The sequence below is a fragment of the Balaenoptera physalus genome (assembly GCF_965194825.1).
Source record: "Balaenoptera physalus genome assembly, chromosome: 17".
NCBI lineage: Eukaryota > Metazoa > Chordata > Mammalia > Artiodactyla > Balaenopteridae > Balaenoptera > Balaenoptera physalus.
The window spans coordinates 30,106,049-30,128,782 of NC_138895.1; the positions used below are offsets into that span (position 1 = coordinate 30,106,049).

At 36.7% G+C, this 22,734-nt stretch overlaps 1 protein-coding gene across 6 annotated transcripts in view; it reads left to right on the forward strand.

Moving 5' to 3' along the window:
• Positions 1–22,734, forward strand: part of CPNE3 (copine 3) — a 51,987-nt gene that overhangs the window by 16,848 nt on the left and 12,405 nt on the right. For all 6 annotated transcript variants that reach the window (XM_082433998.1, XM_082433997.1, XM_082433996.1 and 3 more), the window contains 6 exons: positions 11,488–11,571; positions 13,361–13,450; positions 17,204–17,302; positions 19,926–20,012; positions 20,714–20,773; positions 21,318–21,451. In XM_082433998.1, the coding sequence (XP_082290124.1) occupies positions 11,488–11,571; positions 13,361–13,450; positions 17,204–17,302; positions 19,926–20,012; positions 20,714–20,773; positions 21,318–21,451 (554 nt within the window). The remainder of the gene's footprint in view (positions 1–11,487; positions 11,572–13,360; positions 13,451–17,203; positions 17,303–19,925; positions 20,013–20,713; positions 20,774–21,317; positions 21,452–22,734) is intronic.

The following is a 22,734-nucleotide window of genomic DNA, read 5'->3' on the forward strand; positions in this document are numbered from 1 at the left end:
CTTTCCTCTAGATGTAATCAAAGTGTTTGTATAGCTTAAAAGAAGAATTAATACAATCATTAATGTTACTGTAAGAGGCATTTGAGAGTGTATTTGGATTACTTAAGGAAAAAAGTGAAAATTCCATGCTTTATTAATTAGATTTTCCTCTTTGCGTTCAACAGTCAATTTTTTTTGAAGAATGAGTACCGGTACATAAGTACACAACAGTTTAGTTTATAGCATGGATTGGAATAATTCTTTGAGTGATTTTTGTATATAATCCTGTAATCCAATCAATAGTCTTCATCATTTTCATATACTTTACAATTCAGTGTGCAAATATCTTAGACTAGTAGCCAGTATCTTTTTTTTTTGGACAAGTTTAAACATATACAAAAATAGAAAAGTATTTTTAAAAAATCTCATGTTCCCACCACCTATCTTTAACAGTTTTAACTCATGACCAATTTTATCTCATCCCTACCCATATCTACTTTCTCTCCTCCCAGACGTCACATCAGTTCATCCATATATGTTTTGGTGTATCTCTAAGGACTTTTAAAATAATATAATTCTTTAATATGTCTCTTAAATTTTTTTAATCTATAAATTCTCCCCTTCCTTTTACTTCTTCCCTTCCTCCCTCTCTTCCTCTCTTATTCCCTCTCTCTCTCCCCCTCCCTCCTATCCATCCATCCATCCATGGAATTTATTCAATAAACTGACTCCTTTGTCCTATAGAAGTTTCCACACACTGTATAAGCTAATTAAATCCCTGTGGTGTCATGTAACATGTTCATCTCTCCACCTTTATTTCCTGATTTCTGTAAGCTGGAATTGAATATAGAAGTATGATCTGGTGGTATCTTGAATTGGTATGAGGTTCATAGGTGGTGGCATTAATTCCATCAAGAGGCACACATTGTCAAGTTCTGTCTTTTGGGGTATTAGTGACCATTGATGACAACTACCTAGATATATTATTTTATTAAGGGTCTTAAAATAGTGATATTATCATGCTATCATTGCTTCTTCATTTACTTGTGAGAATACTTCTACAGAGAGAAATATTCTTCTTCACATTAGGTAGTTATTTATTCTGAGATACAGTTTGTCCAGACAAGGCAAGTTGAAATGTTTGATTTTTTTTTATCATATTTACCATTTTTCAAAATAATAAATTCCTCTATATGTGACCAATGAGGACTTTTTTTTTAATTCTTAGTATTGCTGTGAACTATATTGATTAATTCTTATTGATGCCTAAAGTATCCCAACTTTAGCCTATGGGAGGGAACCTATTTAAGTTTGTTCATGAGACCATTTGGCATGACCCCAGAGGTCTCTGGATAGCTTCCTGCTCTGTGGCATGACAAATGTTCCAGGCTTATTTTATCTAATTTCTGCTCCAGATTGACAGATGAAAGGGAGCCTTTCTACAATGAGTCCACAATGTGGTACTAGAAGTGCTTAACATTTATTGATGGTTGTCACTCATCGTTTCTAGGATTTTTCAGTGGACAGATATAGGAAAGTCTTTTTTTTTTTAAGGGAAACTAAATCATAAATTTGTACAACAATTTCCAATTCAGATGTAGAATTACAAGGCTGTATTTCTTTAATTCTGTAGTTAACACCTCTTTTCACTTATTTCAAAAATGTTGATTCCCAAAGATACTAACATAATTGCTTACCTGTTTTGTCCTATATAATATCTAATAGTTTAAGAATATAAATATTCATGTTATAATTAAAATATTTTTACTGAAAACAGTTTGAGCTTTCTTTGAAGTTCTTTTTGTCTTTAGGCTTATATATTCCACTTGAGTTCTACAGTTCAACTCTTGTGTTTCAAATAATTCTTCTCTGAATGGTTATGCTATAACATTAACACATAATCGAATTTTGCTTTTGATATTTAGGGATTGCTTTACAATTGTTTTTTTGATTTAATTTTGTTTTACCATCATGTATAAGATGGTTCCAAAGCCAAATCTACAAAACAAGGTATGTTCAAGAAATTTAGCTTCTTCCCCTGTCCGCTCTATATTTTTTTCTCTTTCCTGGCTGTATGTAATACTTTTTTAAAATTTATATTTTATGGTTTAATCCTTCATATTCCAAAAAAAATAAGGTTTTTTTGGTGTGTCTATACATGTGCATATGTATATGTATGTCTGTGTGTATATATAAACATACAAATAGACATACATGTGTATATCTATATAGATAGATATGTGTGTTCATGTGTGTATGTATGTATTTATATTTATATTCCCCAGTCTCAGCCCGTGAGTAAGTGTAGCATAATATATTATGCATACGTTCCTCTACCTTGCTTTTTTTTTTTTTTTTTAACATCTTTATTGAAGTATAATTGCCTTACAATGGTGTGTTAGCTTCTGCTTTATAACAAAGTGAATCAGTTATACATATACAATATGTTCCCATTTCTCTTCCCTCTTGCATCTCCCTCCCTCCCACCCTCCCCATCCCATCCCTCTAGGTGGTCACAAAGCACCGAGCTGATCTCCCTGTGCTATGCGGCTGCTTCCCACTAGTTATCTATTTTACATTTGGTAGTGTATATATGTCCATGACACTCTCTTACCCTGTCACATCTCACCCCACCCCCTCCCCATATCCTCAAGTCCATTCTCTAGTAGGTCTGTGTCTTTATTCCCGTCTTGCCACTAGGTTCTTCATGGCCTTTTTTTTTTTTTTTTTTTTTTTTTCCCCTTAGATTCCGTATATATGTGTTAGCATACTGTATTTGTTTTTCTCTTTCTGACTTACTTCACTCTGTATGACAGACTCTAACTCCATCCACCTCATTACAAATACCTCCATTTCATTTCTTTTTATGGCTGAGTAATATTCCATTGTATATATGTGCCACATCTTCTTTATCCATTCATCTGTCGATGGACATTTAGATTGCTTCCATGTCCTGGCTATTGTAAATAGAGCTGCAATGAACATTTTGGTACATGACTCTTTTTGACCTATGGTTTTCTCAGGATATATGCCCAGTAGTGGGATTGCTGGGTCGTATGGTAGTTCTATTTGTAGTTTTTTAAGGAACCTCCATACTGTTCTCCATAGTGGCTGTATCAATTTACATTCCCACCAACAGTGCAAGAGTGTTCCCTTTCCTCCACACCCTCTCCAGCATTTATTGTTTCTAGATTTTTTGATGATGGCCATTCTGACCGGTGTGAGATGATATCTCATTGTAGTTTTGATTTGCATTTCTCTAATGATTAATGATGTTGAGCATTCTTTCATGTGTCTGTAGGCCATCTGTATATCTTCTTTGGAGAAATGTCTATTTAGGTCTTCGGCCCATTTTTGGATTGGGTTGTTCGTTTTTTTGTTATTGAGCTGCATGAGCTGCTTGTAAATCTTGGAGATTAATCCTTTGTCAGTTGCTTCATTTGCAAATATTTTCTCCCATTCTGATGGTTGTCTTTTGGTCTTGTTTATGGTTTCCTTTGCTGTGCAAAAGCTTTTAAGTTTCATTAGGTCCCATTTGTTTATTTGTGTTCTTATTTCCATTTCTCTGGGAGCTGGGTCAAAAAGAATCTTGCTGTGATGTATGTCATAGAGTGTTCTGCCTATGTTTTCCTCTAAGAGTTTGATAGTGTCTGCCCTTACACTTAGGTCTTTAATCCATTTTGAGTTTATTTTTGTGCATGGTGTCAGGGAGTGTTCTATTTTCATACTTTTACATGTACCTGTCCAATTTTCCCAGCACCACTTATTGAAGAGGCTGTCTTTTCTCCACTGTATATGCTTGCCTCCTTTATCAAAAATAAGGTGCCCATATGTGTGTGGGTTTATCTCTGGGCTTTCTATCCTGTTCCATTGATCTATATTTCTGTTTTTGTGCCAGTACCAAACTGTCTTGATTACTGAAGCTTTGTAATATAGTCTGAAGTCAGGGAGCCTGATTCCCCCAGCTCCATTTTTCGTTCTCAAGATTGCTTTGGCTATTCGGGGTCTTTTGTGTTTCCATACAAATTGTGAAATTTTTTGTTCTAGTTCTGTGAAAAATGCCAGTGGTAGTTTGATAGGGATTGCATTGAATCTGTAGATTGCTTTGGGTAGTAGAGTCATTTTCACAATGTTGATTCTTCCAATCCAGGAACATGGTATATCTCTCCATCTATTTGTATCATCTTTAATTTCTTTCATCAGTGTCTTATAATTTTCTGCATACAGGTCTTTTGTCTCCTTAGGTAGGTTTATTCCTAGATATTTTATTCTTTTTGTTGCAATGGTAAATGGGAGTGTTTTCTTAATTTCACTTTCAGATTTTTCGTCATTAGTGTATAGAAATGCAAGAGATTTCTGTGCATTAATTTTGTATCCTGCTACTTTACCAAATTCATTGATTAGCTCTAGGAGTTTTCTGGTAGCATCTTTAGGATTCTCTATGTATAGTATCATGTCATCTGCAAATAGTGACAGCTTTACTTCTTCTTTTCCGATTTGGATTCCTTTTATTTCTTTGTCTTCTCTGATTGCTGTGGCTAACACTTCCAAAACTATGTTGAATAATAGTGGTGAGAGTGGGCAACCTTGTCTTGTTCCTGATCTTAGTGGAAATGGTTTCAGTTTTTCACCATTGAGGACAATGTTGGCTGTGGGTTTGTCATATATGGCCTTTATTATGTTGAGGAAAGTTCCCTCTATGCCTACTTTCTGCAGGGCTTTTATCATAAATGGGTGTTGAATTTTGTCGAAAGCTTTCTCTGCATCTATTGAGATGATCATATGGTTTTTCTCCTTCAGTTTGTTAATATGATGTATCACATTGATTGATTTGCGTATATTGAAGAATCCTTGCATTCCTGGGATAAACCCCACTTGATCATGGTGTATGATCCGTTTAATGTGCTGTTGGATTCTGTTTGCTAGTATTTTGTTGAGGATTTTTGCATCTATGTTCATCAGTGATATTGGCCTGTAGTTTTCTTTCTTTGTGACATCTTTGTCTGGTTTTGGTATCAGGGTGATGGTGGCCTCGTAGAATGAGTTTGGGAGTGTTCCTCCCTCTGCGATATTTTGGAAGAGTTTGAGAAGGATAGGTGTTAGCTCTTCTCTAAATGTTTGATAGAATTCACCTGTGAAGCCATCTGGTCCTGGGCTTTTGTTTGTTGGAAGGTTTTTAATCACAGTTTCAATTTCAGTGCTTGTGATTGGTCTGTTCATATTTTCTATTTCTTCCTGGTTCAGTCTCGGCAGTTTGTGCATTTCTAAGAATCTGTCCATTTCTTCCAGGTTGTCCATTTTATTGGCATAGAGTTGCTTGTAGTAATCTCTCATGATCTTTTGTATTTCTGCAGTGTCAGTGGTTACTTCTCCTTTTTCATTTCTAATTCTATTGATCTGAGTCTTCTCCCTTTTTCTCTTGATGAGTCTGGCTAATGGTTTATCAATTTTGTTTATCTTCTCAAAGAACCAGCTTTTAGTTTCATTGATTTTTGCTATTGTTTCCTTCATTTCTTTTTCATTTATTTCTGACCTGATCTTTATAATTTCTTTCCTTCTGCTGGCTTTGGGGTTTTTTTGTTCTTCTTTCTCTAATTGCTTTAGGTGCAAGGTTAGGTTGTTTATTCGAGATGTTTCCTGTTTCTTGAGGTAGGCTTGTATTGCTATAAACTTCCCTCTTAGCACTGCTTTTGCTGCGTCCCATAGGTTTTGGGTCGTCGTATCTCCATTGTCATTTGTTTCTAGGTATTTTTTGATTTCCCCTTTGATTTCTTCAGTGATCACTTCGTTATTAAGTAATGTATTGTGTAGCCTCCATGTGTTTGTATTTTTTACAGGTCTTTTCCTGTAATTGATATCTAGTCTCATAGCGTTGTGGTCGGAAAAGATACTTGATACGATTTCAATTTTCTTAAATTTACCAAGGCTTGATTTGTGACCCAAGATATGATCTATCCTGGAGAATGTTCCATGAGCACTTGAGAAAAATGTGTATTCTGTTGTTTTTGGATGGAATGTCCTATAAATATCAATTAAGTCCATCTTGTTTAATGTATCATTTAAAGCTTGTGTTTCCTTATTTATTTTCATTTTGGATGATCTGTCCATTGGTGAGAGTGGGGTGTTAAAGTCCCCTACTATGATTGTGTTGCTGTCGATTTCCCCTTTTATGGCTGTTAGTATTTGCCTTATGTATTGAGGTGCTCCTATGTTGGGTGCATAAATATTTACAATTGTTATACCTTCCTCTTGTATCGATCCCTTGATCATTATATAGTGTCCTTCTTTGTCTCTTGTAATAGTCTTTATTTTAAAGTCTATTTTGTCTGATATGAGAATTGCTACTCCAGCTTTCTTTTGATTTCCATTTGCATGGAATATCTTTTTCCATCCCCTCACTTTCAGTCTATATGTGTCTCTAGGTCTGAAGTGGGTCTCTTGTAGACAGCATATATATGGGTCTTGTTTTTGTATCCATTCAGCCAGCCTGTGTCTTTTGGTGGGAGCTTTTAATCCATTTACATTCAAGGTAATTATCGATATGTATGTTCCTATTCCCATTTTCTTAAATGTTTTAGGTTTGTTATTGTAGGTGTTTTCCTTCTCTTGTGTTTCTTGCCTAGAGAAGTTCCTTTAGCATTTGTTGTAAAGCTGGTTTGGTGGTGCTGAACTCTCTCAGCTTTTGCTTGTCTGTAAAGGTTTTAATTTCTCCATCGAATCTGAATGAGATCCTTGCTGGGTAGTGTAATCTTGGTTGCAGGTTTTTCTCCTTCATCACTTTAAGTATATCCTGCCACTCCCTTCTGGCTTGCAGAGTTTCTGCTGAAAGATCAGATGTTAACCTTATGGGGATTCCCTTGTGTGTTATTTGTTTTTTTTCCCTTGCTGCCTTTAATATGTTTTCCTTATATTTAATTTTTGACAGTTTGATTAATATGTGTCTTGGTGTGTTTCTCCTTGGGTTTATCCTGTATGGGACTCTCTGTGCTTCCAGGACTTGATTAACTATTTCCTTTCCCATATTAGGGAAGTTTTCAACTATAATCTCTTCAAATATCTTCTCAGTCCCTTTCTTTTTCTCTTCTTCTTCTGGGACCCCTATAATTCGAATGTTGGCACGTTTAATGTTGTCCCAGAGGTCTCTGAGACTGTCCTCAGTTCTTTTCATTCTTTTTTCTTTATCCTGCTCTGCAGTAGTTATTTCCACCATTTTATCTTCCAGGTCACTTATCCTTTCTTCTGCCTCAGTTATTCTGCTATTGATCCCATCTAGAGTATTTTTAATTTCATTTATTGTGGTTTTCATCATTGCTTGGTTCCTCTTTAGTTCTTCTACGTCCTTGTTAAATGTTTCTTGCATTTTGTCTATTCTATTTCCAAGATTTTGGATCATCCTTACTATCATTATTCTGAATTCTTTTTCAGGTAGACTACCTATTTCCTCTTCATTTGTTAAGTCTGGTATGTTCTGACCCTGCTCCTTCATCTGCTGTGTGTTTTTCTGTCGTCTCATTTTGCTTATCTTACTGTGTTTGGGGTCTCCTTTTCACAGGCTGCAGGTTCGTAGTTCCTGTTGTTTTTGGTATCTGTCCCCAGTGGCTAAGGTTGGTTCAGTGGGTTGTGTAGGCTTCCTGGTGGAGGGAACTAGTGCCTGAGCTCTGGTGGATGAGGTTGGATCTTGTCTTTCTGGTGGGCACGTCCACGTCTGGTGGTGTATTTTGGGGTGTCTGTGGCCTTATTATGATTTTAGGCAGCCTCTCTGCTAATGGATGGGGCTGTGTTCCTGTCTTGCTAGTTGTTTGGCATAGGGTGTCCAGCACTGTAGCTTGTTGGTCGTTGAGTGAAGCTGGGTCTTGATGTTGAGATGGAGATCTCTGAGAGATTTTTGCCGTTTGGTATTACGTGAAGCTGGGAGGTCTCTTGTGGACCAGTGTCCTGAAGTTGGCTCTCCCACCTCAGAGGCACGGCCCTGATGCCTGGCTGGAGCACCGAGAGCCTTTCGTCCACACGGCTCAGAGTAAAAGGGAGAAAAAATAGAAAGAAAGAAAGAAAGAAAGAAAGAGGCTATAATATAGTGAAGTAAAATAAAGCTATTGTAAAGCAAAGCTATACAGACAAAATCGCACCCAGAAGCATATACATATACACTCACAAATAAAGGAAAATGGGAAAAATTAATATATCCTGCTCCCAAAGTCCACCTCCTGAATTTGGGATGATTCGTTGTCTATTCAGGTATTCACCAGATGCAGGCACATCAAGTTGTTTGTGGAGTTTTAATCCGCTGCTTCTAAGGCTGCTGGGAGAGATTTCCCCTTATCTTCCCTGTTCGCACAGTTCCTGGGGTTCAGCTTTGGATTTGGACCCGCCTCTGCGTGTAGGTCGCCTGAGGGCGTCTATTCCCCGCACAGACAGGACGGGGTTAAAGGAGCAGCTGCTTCGGGGGCTCTGGCTCACTCAGGCCGCGGGGAGGGAGGTGTACAGAGGAGGCGGGGTGAGCCTGCGGCGGCCGAGGCCGGCGTGATGTTGCACCAGCCTGAGGCGGGCAGTGCGTTCTCCCGGGGAACTTGTCCCCGGATCACGGGACCCTGGCAGTGGCGGGCTGCACAGGCTCCCGGGAGGGGCGATGTGGAGAGTGACTTGTGCTCACACACAGGCTTTTTGGAGGCGGCAGCAGCAGCCCCAGCGTCTCACGCCCGTCTCTGGGGTCCGTGCTGATCGCCGCGGCTCACGCCTTTCTCTGGAGTTCGTTTAGGCGGCACTCTGAATCCCCTCTCCTTGCGCGCCACGAAACAAAGAGGCAAGAAAAAGTCTCTTGCCTCTTCGGCAGCTGCAGACTTTTTCCCAGACTCCCTACCAGCCAGCTGTGGTGCGCTAACCCCTTCAGGCTGTGTTCACGCCGCCAGCCCCAGTCCTCTCCCTGCGATCCAGCCGAAACCGAAACCCAAGCCTCAGCTCCCAGCCCCGCCCGCCGAGCAGACAAGCCTCTCGGGCTGGTGAGTGCTGCTCCGCGCCGAGCCTCTGTGCGGGAGTCTCTCCGTTTTTTCCTCTGCGCCCCTGTTGCTGTGGGGTCTGCGGTGATCGCCGCGGCTCACGCCTTTCTCTGGAGTTCGTTTAGGCGGCACTCTGAATCCCCTCTCCTTGCGCGCCACGAAACAAAGAGGCAAGAAAAAGTCTCTTGCCTCTTCGGCAGCTGCAGACTTTTTCCCAGACTCCCTACCAGCCAGCTGTGGTGCGCTAACCCCTTCAGGCTGTGTTCACGCCGCCAGCCCCAGTCCTCTCCCTGCGATCCAGCCGAAACCGAAACCCAAGCCTCAGCTCCCAGCCCCGCCCGCCGAGCAGACAAGCCTCTCCGGCTGGTGAGTGCTGCTCGGCGCCGAGCCTCTGTGCGGGAATCTCTCCGTTTTTCCCTCTGCGCCCCTGTTGCTGTGGGATCCGCGCTGGTAGCTGCGGCTCGCGCCCGTCTCTGAAGTTCGTTTAGGCAGCGCTCTGAATCCCCTCTCCTCGCGCACCAGGAAACAAAGAGGGAAGAAAAAGTCTCTTGCCTCTTCGGCAGCTGCAGACTTTTTCCCGGACTCCCTCTTGGCTAGCTGTGGTGCGCTAACCCCTTCAGGCTGTGTTCACACCGCCAACCCCAGTCCTCTCCCTGCGATCCGACCGAAGCCCGAGCCTCAGCTCCCAGCCCCGCCCGCCCCGGCGGGGGAGCAGACAAGCCTCTCGGGCTGGAGAGTGCTGCTCGGCGCCGAGCCTCCGTGCGGGAACCTCTCCGCTTTGCCCTCCGCACCCCTGTGGCTGCGCTCTCCTCCGTGGCTCCGAAGCTTCCCCCCTCTGCCACCCGCAGTCTCCGCCCGCAAAGGGGCTTCCTAGTGCGTGGAAATCTTTCCTCCTTCACGGCTCCCTTCCACTAGTGCAGGTGCCGTCCCTATTCTTTTGTCTCTGTTATTTCTTTTTTCTTTTGCCCTACCCAAGTACGGGGGGAGTTTCTTGCCTTTTTGGAGGTCGGACGTTTTCTGCCAGCGTTCAGTGGGTGTTCTGTAGGAGCAGTTCCACGTGTAGATGTATTTCTACTGTATCTGTGGGAAGGAAGGTGATCTCCGCGTCTTACTCTTCCGCCATCTTCCCGAGGACCCCCTACCTTGCTTTTTTGACTTAACTTATCCCAGAGTCAGGGACTTTTAATTCTTATTTTAGTTCTACTACTGTCTTATTAATGAACTTTCAAACAAGGTCTGTTTTCGGACCTTCAGTATGGTAATAATGATATTCTGCCTTTCTCAAAAGATTATTTCTAAGATAAGTGAGACAGAGCATGTTAATGTGTTTTTGGAAAGTTAACTTCTCTATGTATAATGCTGTTCTTAGTTCTATAAAATGAGGCATAGAGAGGCTTATTACATTACTTAAGGTTCTTCTTAGAGATAAGATTAAATTTTAAAAGTTCTGCTTAGTCTTTGTGTTTATATTTTTGACTGTGCCGAAGGTGCTACTTTCTTAACATTAGACTGTGCTGAGGAAGGAAGTAATATTATCTTCTTAATTTAATACTGAGGTAAATTCAGGACTGAAAAAAATCTTCAGTTTAGCGACATATCTGCGTATATTACTGTGAGATTAACAGGTGTCCTTTCGATTTCACAAATAATAAGTAATATATGCTAAGGAGTATAGAAATTTCAAAATGAAGATAAATGAAAATGAGAAAATAAAATCATCCACAGTCTTACTAACTGAGTTTTACCTCTGGGAACGATTTGTACATTCTTCCAGAATTTTATCTCCCTGTGTAAGAGTGTGTGTGTGTGCGTGTGTGTAAGATGGCGATAAGGGTATTTTTGAACACTCATTGTACTTGAGCATTATACAGGAGTGCTGTGCTGTGGTGAATTACAGAGGAAATAGGGAATGCACTTTGTGCCCTTGAAGTACTTCTGTTGTGCATTCCACATATCTACTTGTGTGTGCTCCCTTGTGTGTGTAAAGAAATGTGTGGGATTGCTGAAGGAGTATTGGACATAGAAGGGTAAGATACGAACTCAAGACTCAGATCCATCAATTAATTAGTTGTGTGATCTTGGCAAAGTCATTTAAGTCCTCTGAATCCATTTTCTCTTTCTGTCTCTCATGGAGTTAGTATGACTAATGTATGGGATCATTTATATAAAACTACTCAGTGCTATGTGAATGAATGAACACTGTTAATAATGAAAACAAGCTGAAAACATATTGATAACGGGTCCTATTGATCACTGTATTTTAAAGCCATCATGTAAGGGTGTGATACACAGGATTATGAGCATTTATCACAAGTGCCTTAAAAGTTCTCCTAGTAGACTTGAGCAGGCTCATATGTTTGTGAGGAAGGTGTTGGGATTTGTATTTACTGCTGTATTGTACTGTATATATCTTTACTATAGAGTTAAACTTCAGGTACTGCTAACATGTAACATGTATAAAGTGTGGTTTCACGTGGTTTAGGAGGAGAATAATTGCTTTTTTATTTTAATGTAGGATCTATTTGGAAAGTCAGATCCATACCTGGAATTCCACAAGCAGATGTCTGATGGAAACTGGCTAATGGTTCATCGAACAGAGGTGAATATCTGAATTTGAAAAGTAGGGTTGAGGTTTCCTTTGGAATTGTAGTAATCTGAATTTTTAAAAATTATGTATTTATAAAAATATTAATCTGAGTTCAGACATATATAATTGCCAGAGACACAAAGTCAGCATGCTCATTTTTTTTCTTTTAATGAGGAGGTGCTACTATGCTTAATTTTTAAAACCCTATAAAGAACACTAAAATGTATACCAGTGTATCCCTCACCTAGATTTATCAAATGGTCATAACTGCATACATGTGTGTTCTCTATCTCTCGCTCACACATATCCATGCCCTTTTGCAAAACTATCCTAATGTAGGCTGCAGACATCATGGCTTTTCACCGTTAAATGCTACAGTAGGTATTTCTCAAGAACAAGGGCATTTCTCTACACCTCCATAACTGAGAGCATTAACACTGATTTAGTAACATCATCTAATATACGATTCATCTTCAGATCTCCCCAATTTTCCCACGTTTTATATATGTTTTGTTTTGTTTTGTTTAATACAGGATCCAATCGAGGTTCACATTTTGCATTTGGCTATTATGTTCCCAATATAGTCCTCTTCTCCTTACCTCCCTTATACCTTCAGGCTATGAATCTCTTGAGTAATCAAGACCAGTATGTCCAACATACTGGATTCTTTTGTTTCCTCACAATTAGGTCCAGATCAAACATTTCCATCAAGAGCACAGTATGTGTATCTTCCATCATCAGGATGTGTCAGGAGGCCCAGTACTGATGATTCCAGTCTGGGCTACTAGGTTAAGCTGGTGACCACCAGATTGTGCCATGATAAAGTCTCACTTTTTTCCTTTTGTAATTAATAAGTGATAGCAGTGTGATTCTTTGAGACTGCATGAATAACCTCCATTTTGCCCAGTGGTCTTAGCATCCATTGATGATCCATACCTGAATCACTTATATTGGGGGTTGCAGATACTCTTATCTCTCTCACTTTTTATTTTTAGTATCATTATAGACTCATGGATTGTTATAGTATATTCACTGTGTTTATAATCCATTACTGTCATGAATTTTGCTGCTCATATTAATCCAAATTTGACCAGGAAGAGCTCCTTCAAATGGTTCTTGGGTTCTTTTAACATGACTCCATTAGTCTTTAAGCAGTCTCTTATTTTATGTGAAATTATGTTCTTAATTCAACGTGTACTTAACCTATCCCAAGTCTGGAATGAGCTATTTCTCTTATGGAACCCTATTCCTTTAAGAGGGTAGTAGTATTTGGACAGTAGGGTATATGAGTGCTCATTCTACTGGGATGTCATTGTTTTTAGACCTTTTCAATGGACACAACTGAGAAATATGTATATTTGTGTATATATGTTTATTATATATACATATTTTTAAAATTTTAAATTATGAATTTAGACTATTTTTCCAATTCACAACCAACATAGCAAGGTTCTTTCTCAACCTTTCTTATTCCATATTTGAATCTTATGTCCTGCTGTGAAAACTCTGGTTTCCAACAAAACCAATAATCTTCTCTAATTTTTAAGTACACCTTATAAAGGGTGGATATATTTCCCAGTTTTGTTCTTTCTCACAATGTATCACAATTAGACAATCTATCACATTTTTCATATAACAAGTGTATAATATTATCCTAGCTAGGTTTTCATTGACAAAGTTGGGTGGGTGAAGAGGTGAAGGATGAATGATGAGAGTGGTGGGAATCTAAGAAAGGCAAGAACAAAGCATTAATGAATGGAATATTTTTCTAACTTGTCTTTAAATCTTTTTTTTTTTATAGGTTATTAAAAACAACTTGAATCCTGTTTGGAGGCCTTTTAAAATCTCTCTTAACTCCCTGTGCTATGGAGATATGGATAAAACTATTAAGGTAATTTGAAATTATACATATATTATATATATACACACACTCACTGCTTTTATAAATTAATTCATTAGATAGTATTTAAAGAAAGAAATGTTTGAATTTTATTTACGTTATGAATAATAAAATAGAAATGTTTCTGGTAAGTAGTCAGTTTGAAGGAGCAGACATTTTGAGTGATCTGTTGACCTGTTGCTTAATCAAACATTGTGATTTTTATTTTTTTAAATAAAATATTTAATTTAAGTCTTCCTTTTAATAAGAGTCCTCTGCTCTGTGAATAGGAACCTTTAACTACACTCTTTGCCTTTGGTGTGTCCTTTGCAGATAAAAACAGATGTTACTTTAACTGAGAACCCAGAGCTTCCTCCTGCCCTTAGCACAGAGCAGAATAGTGGTGACATTTTCTGTCACTGATTTTTTCAGAGTAAGATAAAATTTATTAAAACATTTGGATGGCTTTAATTGTAGAGTTTTTAGAGGAAAGCAGAGTGGGAACAGGGAGCAGAAGCAGATAGCTAAGAATTTTTTTTAATGTTTTCACTTATAGCCGTTTATCAAAATAGATACATTATTTTTAAGACACTTTTATACTAGAGTCACTTCTTTACATAAGATTCCAGATAGAACCCTTTTCTTATGTTCAGAAGTCAGCAAACTGAGGTGAGTTTTCTGTTTATTTGTTTTTTTGTTTGTTTTTGTTTTGATAATTAGTATGGTGAAAGCAGGAAAGGTGATGGCCTGGAACAAGCAAAGGACTTAGAGTCAAACCGTAGTCCAAGACTTGACTTAGGCCCTTAACCAGCTAAGGGATCTTGGGCAGGTTATCTAACTTCTTTACTTATATAGTAGAGAAAATAATGTCTCCATAACAAAATAACGTAAGGATTAAATTAATGAAAGTGAAAAGTTTTATAAACTCTTAAACACAGTAGAGGTGCTGTTATTATTGAAAACTACTTCATTTCTTAGATCCATAAATTTTGTCCTCAGTTTGCAGAGAACTTTAAAAATCAATGAGTGTGATTTGTGTGATATTTCAAATAGCAGTGAATGTCTAGGTACAAAGTAAATAATAGAAAAGTAGCTTTACAAATTACTTTTTACTGTTATATTAAATCTAGAACTTTTGCTTTTCACATTAAAAATAGTAAGTTGAAGCTTCATTAGATCTGAGAAGCAAGAAAGGCTGGGGAAAAAAGATGCCTAAACCATAACTATTTGATTGATTGTAATAATATGTTAACAATGAAACAATGTTTTTTTAAACTTTTTTTTTTATGCACAGTGGCATGCTTACAGGGCTATTTTGTTATAGTAAGTAAATTGATTTTCTGAGCTTTCTCTGATGAATGTCTTCCAATTCTTAAAAGTTTCTCCATTTGTTTTAACTATATACAACTTGGTTTGCCGCACCATCACTGTCTTTATTTCTTTAGTTCTATATTTCTTTGCAATATCAGAAAGTCGTACATCAGTGATTCTCTTGGTGTTTGGAAATTGGTTAGAGTTGTAGTAAAGAGTTATAGAGCAGAGAATAGAGTCAGAATCATCAGTTTCTTTGCTGCAGTATGAATGTGCCAGTGTTATCACTCTAGCATGTATTATTATTTTCATAAAATCGTGCAAATAAGAAAAATAATCATGCATGCCTAAACGGGGAATGCCTTAGTGAATGTAGTATTGTGTGATGTGTGCATTCTTTTACATGTATACATATGCACATATGTATATATGCATACATTTCAGTTTCACAAACACTGCTGATGGTGTTGTTTAAAACAGCCAATATTACTAGTTTTTAAATTCTTGAGAAGAGAAATTAAATGACACAAATCATTACATCATTTACCTCAAGCTGTATCTGAACATATGCCAACATTATAAATGTCACATTTTCCTTTAGCATCAAACATTTGCCTTTAATGAGGCAACTATGAACTTTTCTTATATATTTATTGTAGTGAGTTATTGGGAATTACATTTTAAAAATGTTTTTACACTCCCTGAAGTTTTGGACAGTCTAAACATGAATAGTTTTAGCTCCTCCATAAGCTTTGTTTAAATAAAATCTTGGCCTTATCAAAGCTTGATCTTGTTGTCTTAGGTATAAATTGGAGTTTCCTGAGTGCAAGTCTAAAATGTAACATTCTGTTTTCCATAATAAAAAAAAAAGACTCTTAAAAATGAAATTATTAAAATATTAAGATTGTTTTGACTTTTTCTTAATTTTAGTTCCTCTAGAAAAAATTATTAAGGTCATTAATTTTCTTTTCTGTCAGATAAAGGGCTTTTGGTTTAAAAATTGAGTATCGGATATGTAGGGCAAGAGTTAGCGGGTCAGAATTGGTCAGTGACTGAAGTGCTGGGAACAAATAAAAACCCTTACTGTTGCTCAAAATTGCAGTTCTAGACCTTGTTTGTTTTTATTTATTGATTGTTTGATTTTTAGTCTTCCTGAATAATAATGAAAATATAAGGGGTGAAAGACTTCCTGTTATGATAAACACTCAATTCACTTCTTAGAGAACTGAGAAGAAAATAAATCACTTTGCTAGGTGAATATATATAAATCCTGAGCATTTTAGCTTGGTGATTAATATAACTTTGTAAAGGATTATAGCAGGATGGAAGATTGGCATAGGGTAGATGCAAATTGCTTCTCAGTTACAGGCTTTTATTTTAAATCATAGGCTCTAGAAGGATTCAAAAGTTTCCTTGGTACAGATTTACTTAGTTGGTTACCACACAAGATATGTCATCTTCTAAGACTATTTAATTCTTCTCCTACCTGACAAGCCTCAGTAGACAGTGTGTGCAATGCATGCAATAAATGTTTGCAGAAAGAAATGTTTGAAATTACAAAGCACTATAAAAACATCGGTTATTTATGATCACAGTGAACACCTCTGTTTGCTAAGAGTTCACACCACCTTATTTTCTCATTGCAATGAATATTCAGGTATTCTTGTGAATATTTACTCTTTGGCTACATCTGTCAACCTGGTGCAAAACTACATGGAAATCAAATACCCTCAGCTCTCTTCTGTCTGCTTCAAGAAAGAGCGAGCCTTTAATGAGAGCCATAGCCAAGATTCCTGTCTTACATGGAAATAAAATAGTTATGACCCAGTATAGATACTTCCTCAGTGGATTAAAAACAGTTTTCCTGGAATTTTCCTTTTCATTGTGAGAGTTGTGATCCTCAGCATAATGCAAATCTGACTTCATCATATCTAACTCCTAATAGAAGCCTAACCTCACCAAATTGCAACTAATGAAATACGTTTTCCATAGTTACTAATCATCTAGAATTTAATTATACAATTTTTAGCTGCCTAGGATACTGACTTCCTTTCTTCCTCCAGATAGATAGTGGCTTTTAGCCATTGTAAAATGATAACAAGGTAAAAAGCAGATGAGAAAGAAGGTCTAATTCCATTTTGATTTTATCAGCACTTGTAAAGGCATGTACGGGAACTGGAAACTGCTTAATGTGGAATTTGAACAGTATTTGTGTTTTTCATCTGCCTGTGATGTGTCCTAGAATCCTATTCCAAGAATAGCGAGTGTTTGAAAGTGTTTCAGTATTGTTCCTCTAGGAAGTTAGTTCCTACTTCTCCAAGTAGGACTGTATGTTAAACATTTTCACTAATTTTAATGAAAGGTACACTTCTTGGTAAGTCCCATTTATTGCAGCCAATACTTTTTAACAAAATTATATTGATTTTTATATATTTTTATTATACTTACTTCTAGGTAGAGTGTTATGATTATGACAATGATGGGTCCCATGATCTCATTGGAACATTTCAAACCACCATGACAAAACTGAAAGAAGCCTCCAGAAATTCACCTGTAAGTTGCATCCTTGTCATTTGCATATACCTTATAGTTTGGCCCTGTATTTATTCATTTTTTTCTCTTGGCATAGAAAATAGTTTTCCATGCTTTTACTCTATATTATGTAATTCTCTGAAGTCTGTGGATTTTATTTGTTTAGTCGTTGGATGATCCAAAATTCTTACTTGGGATGAGTCTTCATTTATGTTTAGAGGTTTGGTTTCCTTTGTCTTCAGACAATTTATATGGTTTGATTGAAAGTCCTTTGTTTTAAAGATCTTGGCATTTCACTGGTCACAATAATTAATATCTACACTAGACAAATACCTGGACTTGAATTGGGTTCATTTATTCTTCTTTTGGACATTTTACAAATTGGCTTTTACATTCTGCCTGTGGCTTTCCTCTCTGACTTGTCCTCGCCCAAGGGAAGGATAAAAGCATAGTTACGCTATTTCAAATTATGTAATATTAAGCTGCCATCTAATGGTACTAATTTTGTTAGGATCAGTTGTCTACCTTAACTACGTTCAGTTTATTAGTTATCATCCCCACACATTTCTAAGATTGTTTCTTGAAACTTTTCTGTCTGTAAGGCAAAGTGCCTAAAAACTATTCCAGAGTGTTGTTTCCCTCTTATTTACCTTTCTAGTTTGAATGAGATAAGTTGTTAATTCTCTTTATAGCTTACTTAGAATAATATGAAATGTTTATTACCTGCTTAGAGACCTGAATAATGCTCCTGTATACAGCATTTGCTTCTGAAAATCTAAACATGAGGTTTAAAAGGTAAGAGATTATGGTCAGGTGGGAAGGTCTTTTTTACGAAGTCATGTAGGTGAGGTGACCCAAAAGAGGATACTGATAGTTTTAGATCAAAACTTAAATACTAAATGAATAAATAAACCTTATTAGCTGTTTGATTTAACTAATTGGGAGAAATGAGTTTTGAACAAACATAGTGGGACTAGAATTTTCAGTAGGTCATGTAGAGATCTCTAGTCCTGTCCCTACACCCTGGTCACAAAGCCCAGATACTAGAAATAACAGAAGTGCTTGTGTGAAGTAAGGAAGGCTTTCAAATCACACTCAGTGGTTTAAATGCAGAGATTGAATTGGGTTAACAGTTTGAATTAAAACAACAGCAAAATTCAGCTGTAAATATTCTATTTAAAGATTTTTTTTTTATTTTTAAAGGTAGAAATAATGGAAAATAATGAAAATCTGAACATTTAAAATAAAGCAAGCTACCTAAAAGAACTAAATATGAAGAGTCATCTGGATTGTTGTTTCACTGGTTTCAGTTTGTTGTTATTTTCCAGAACCAGTCAGTGACCTGTTTTTAGAAGATAATGAACCAACAGCTAACTGTATAATACTTTATGGGGCATGTAAAGTTCTCCTAAGTCCAGCTAACTTGATCTTTCCCTCCCGCATGACAGAATGAAGCTTTTAATATTGCTGTAGTGACAAGGTTTACCCACTCTTGTTCTTCAAAGGCAGGACTTTGTCTTATCAACTCTGTGTTCTCAGTGCCTAGAACAGTGCCTGCCACTTGGGTAGACACTGTAAAAATGTGAATAAATGAGGTGAAGTAATACAGCTTTTTACTAATAACAATTCTGTTTAGGGCATTTCTGCATCTCTAATATTCAATGATTAATATGTATGATAAAGGCTGAGACTCTGGCAAGATCCTGAACTATCAAGGAATTTTTTTAACATCATTTTGTTTTGTATCATTGTATCAAAAGCATTTTTAAATGTTTGATTCTTCGAAAATTAGTAATGCCTCTGTCCAAAGTATATAAGTTGCTTTCTGTTAACCAGAAGAGGTGACTTATCCAGTATTCATTGAGTATCTCTTATTATTAGGCAAGGCAGTGAGAATTTGAAGGTATAACTTGGAAGTGATTATACCCTAGCTATGGAAAAAAATTAATGAAATGAAATAATTGACAACAATACCAAGTATGTAACTAAATTTTATGTGGTTGTAGAAGTTTAATGAGATAGATGGAGATCAGAGAAGACTAGAACAGGAGTTGATGTTATAGAGGAGGATGACTTTAGCCAAGCCTTACAGAGGGATAAGTGGATAGGAGGTGGAAAGGAAGATGATCTATTTGGGGGAAGAAACTATACAGAGAAGATGTAAGATACTAGATCTACTTCTATACATATTCCCAGTGGAAAGAGATGATCTTTGCTGCATATTTTACCATAGAGTTGGGCTTCATATATTTCTGTTTTCTGATGGTTGGTTTTTTTCTTTTCTAAGCAGTGTATTTTTGTACTTTGTGTGGGTAACAGCTAGAAGTAATGTTTTATTTCCTTTATTATAAAGAAAAAAGGTTATTACTTGGAGCATTTGTAAGGAAATGATCTACAGAGGCAAAATTTATACTTAGGAACTATTTTAAAAGGTACACAATTTTAGAAGTGCTTTTTGGAAATATCACTGATAAATATTTCATATATATGACATAGTATGCAGTTGTTTCAGAGTTGTGTTTTGTAACAGACCTACATCAGTAGGTGGTTTGATTCCAAGAGAAAAAAGTCATTCATTTAAATTTACATTGGCATTTCTTATATCACTAGTAATAATGAACATTTTTGTCTTTTCTTCCTACAGGTTGAATTTGAATGCATTAATGAAAAAAAGAGGCAAAAGAAGAAAAGCTACAAGAATTCAGGTGTTATCAGTGTGAAACAGTGTGAGGTCAGTTTCTCTTGACCACTTACAGTGTAATGAGATCACATTTCGAGTTCTTCTAAATGAACAGTTTGTTTGGACAGTTGAAAATTACATGAGCAACTGGACACCTTTAGGCAAAAGAAGAGAACAGGAAATAGTAGAGAAATCTTCCAAGTAACTTTGCTTCCAAGGTTTGACAACTTTTTAGCAAAGGACAAAGAATATCAAAGTTTTTCATTATCTTAGGAAATATAAGGCACCATTGGCATTTTTCCATCACATTAGTGGAAATGGCTTGACTTAGTGCATCTATCCTGGTCATTATTTCAAGATGAGATGTTATGAGTGAAGGGAAAAAAATCCAAGAGATTTCTTATAAACAAGTGGGAGCTTTTGTTTTTGTTTTTAATCTTGCTTATTATACTTATTAAAGCTCTCAACATATTAGACTCATTACTAGTTTCTTAAAACTTACAGTAAGTGTATTTCATCTTTGGCCATTAATATTCTAATCTTCACATTGCTATAATTATCTTGAAGTAAAATCTTACAGATTCATGACATGTAGGGGCAGGGTGCCTTAAATTCAAATGCAGGGGTGTTTTCCATATGTTTGTATCATATGCTGTTCAGTTTATAGATGGTTAAAAATATATGCCAGAGAGCTCTTTGCTTTTCTTATATAGTAGGAGAGTTTTAATTTTAAGTTTACTATTTGTTTTTAGATTACAGTGGAATGTACATTCCTTGACTATATCATGGGAGGATGTCAACTGAATTTTACTGTGAGTACACACTGAATTTTTCAAAATAGGGCTGTAACATGTGATTTTTTTTTCCCTCCATTTTGCAGTGTTCTTTCTTTCACTGCCAAATTGACTTTGTGATGAAATTTATACAATCTGTTGTGTATGGTCTCCTCAGAGAGTTTGTCTAGATTCACCCTGAAGCTTTTGGCCTTGTTAAATATTTTCTCCTGCAAGAAAGCAGATATGTACAAATCAGTGATTATCCTGCAGTAATTTAAATAATAAAAAGCAGTAATCAAACAAACATACAAAAAAACAAGCCCTATGCCTAAAGCCGTGGATGTAATAATCCATGATTTAAGACATCTAGAAAAATAGGGGTAGCAGGTTGCTTCATGCTGCGGCTTTAATTGTTTGTCTCTGGAAATACCCATAGGCTCAGGCATTTGTTAGGAAATGGCAGTAGCAGGCTCTGGGATGAATGTTTCTGTCTCAAAATTCGATGTTTGTGTTTTCCTGGACATCAAGCAAGGGTGTCCCTGCCTTCATCTCAGTAAGGGCTGCAATTGTTATTTGGCAGGTGGGAGTGGACTTCACTGGCTCCAATGGTGATCCAAGGTCTCCCGACTCCCTTCATTACATCAGCCCCAATGGTGTTAATGAGTATTTGACTGCAATCTGGTCTGTGGGACTGGTCATTCAAGATTATGATGCGTGAGTATGACTCCAACACATAACTCCCCAGAAAGGGCAGTTTCTGTATCGTCTGGTGGTTCTCTGATGTAGTTGATGGAATAAGGGTGCTGGGGAGGAATAGCTTTCTCCCTAAAATTTCTCTTGTCTTATCTTTTCTATTTTTCCCTTTGTGACAGTCTTAGTGTTTACCTTTGACCTCTAATCTCTGGCTGTGATTAGTTATGATGTATTATATATAGCTTGCTTCTTTAACAGCTGACTGAAGCTGGCAAGGCTTGTTTCTTTGATCTGGTTTCCTTGGGGTTTACTCATTTGGGATAAGTTATCTGTGTAATTGAAGTCCAGAAGACACATTTTGTAAACACTCATAGATGCTATTTCTTAACATGTCTATTTCCTTGGCAGTCATTGTCAAATTATTTTCTTAATGGTGATTTTCAACAAGTGTTGAAGAATAACTTGACATAATTGCTATAAAATATTTTGAATAGATTCTCAATGGATAGATTTTGACTAGATTTAAATAGGTCCTCTTGAAGGTTTAGTAAACAACAGGAAAAAAATCCACATTATTAATTTTTTGTTCTCAATCTGTTAGGACACAGTAAAAATTTTCACTTGTTTTTGCCTATTATTTTATGATAAAAGCCCTTACATATTTGATGGAGCTTTTCATTAATTTGTTATGACATTTAAAGAGATGAAATTTTCAGGCAAATGCAAACAAGTCTAAAGCAGGGGTAGCAGTTTTAGTATCAACCTAATAGAATTTAAGACAAAATTCATTAAATATAATTTAAAAATTACTTTATAGGATACTTTGTTATATAATCCAAAATGAAAATATAACGGTGGACATGTTTAGTAACAGACTGTCAAAATATTTCAATTGAAAATAGCTAGAAATATAATAAAAATTTCAAAGTAACACAGTTGTAATGGGACTTAGATAAAAAGTAGAAAATTTACAGGGTTACTTTCTCAGACTGCTTCCTGGAAGGTAAAACAAAAGGTTAACTAAAAAAAGTTTACCACATGGAAATTAAAAAAACTCTTAAGTAGTTCTTAGATCAAAGAGGAAATCAAAGTGTAATAACAGACTCTCTAGAAATAAAGGGTAATGAGGCGACTGTACATGGTCCTGTCTTTATAGAGGAAAATTTCTGGCTTTTTATGTGTTTTATTTTTAAACAAGAATTGAATATAAAATGAACTAGCTTTTCAACAAAATAAAATTAAAGAATAGGAAGAAAAATATAGATATAGCAATAGTAGGAGATTCCATATACATGTTAGCTATT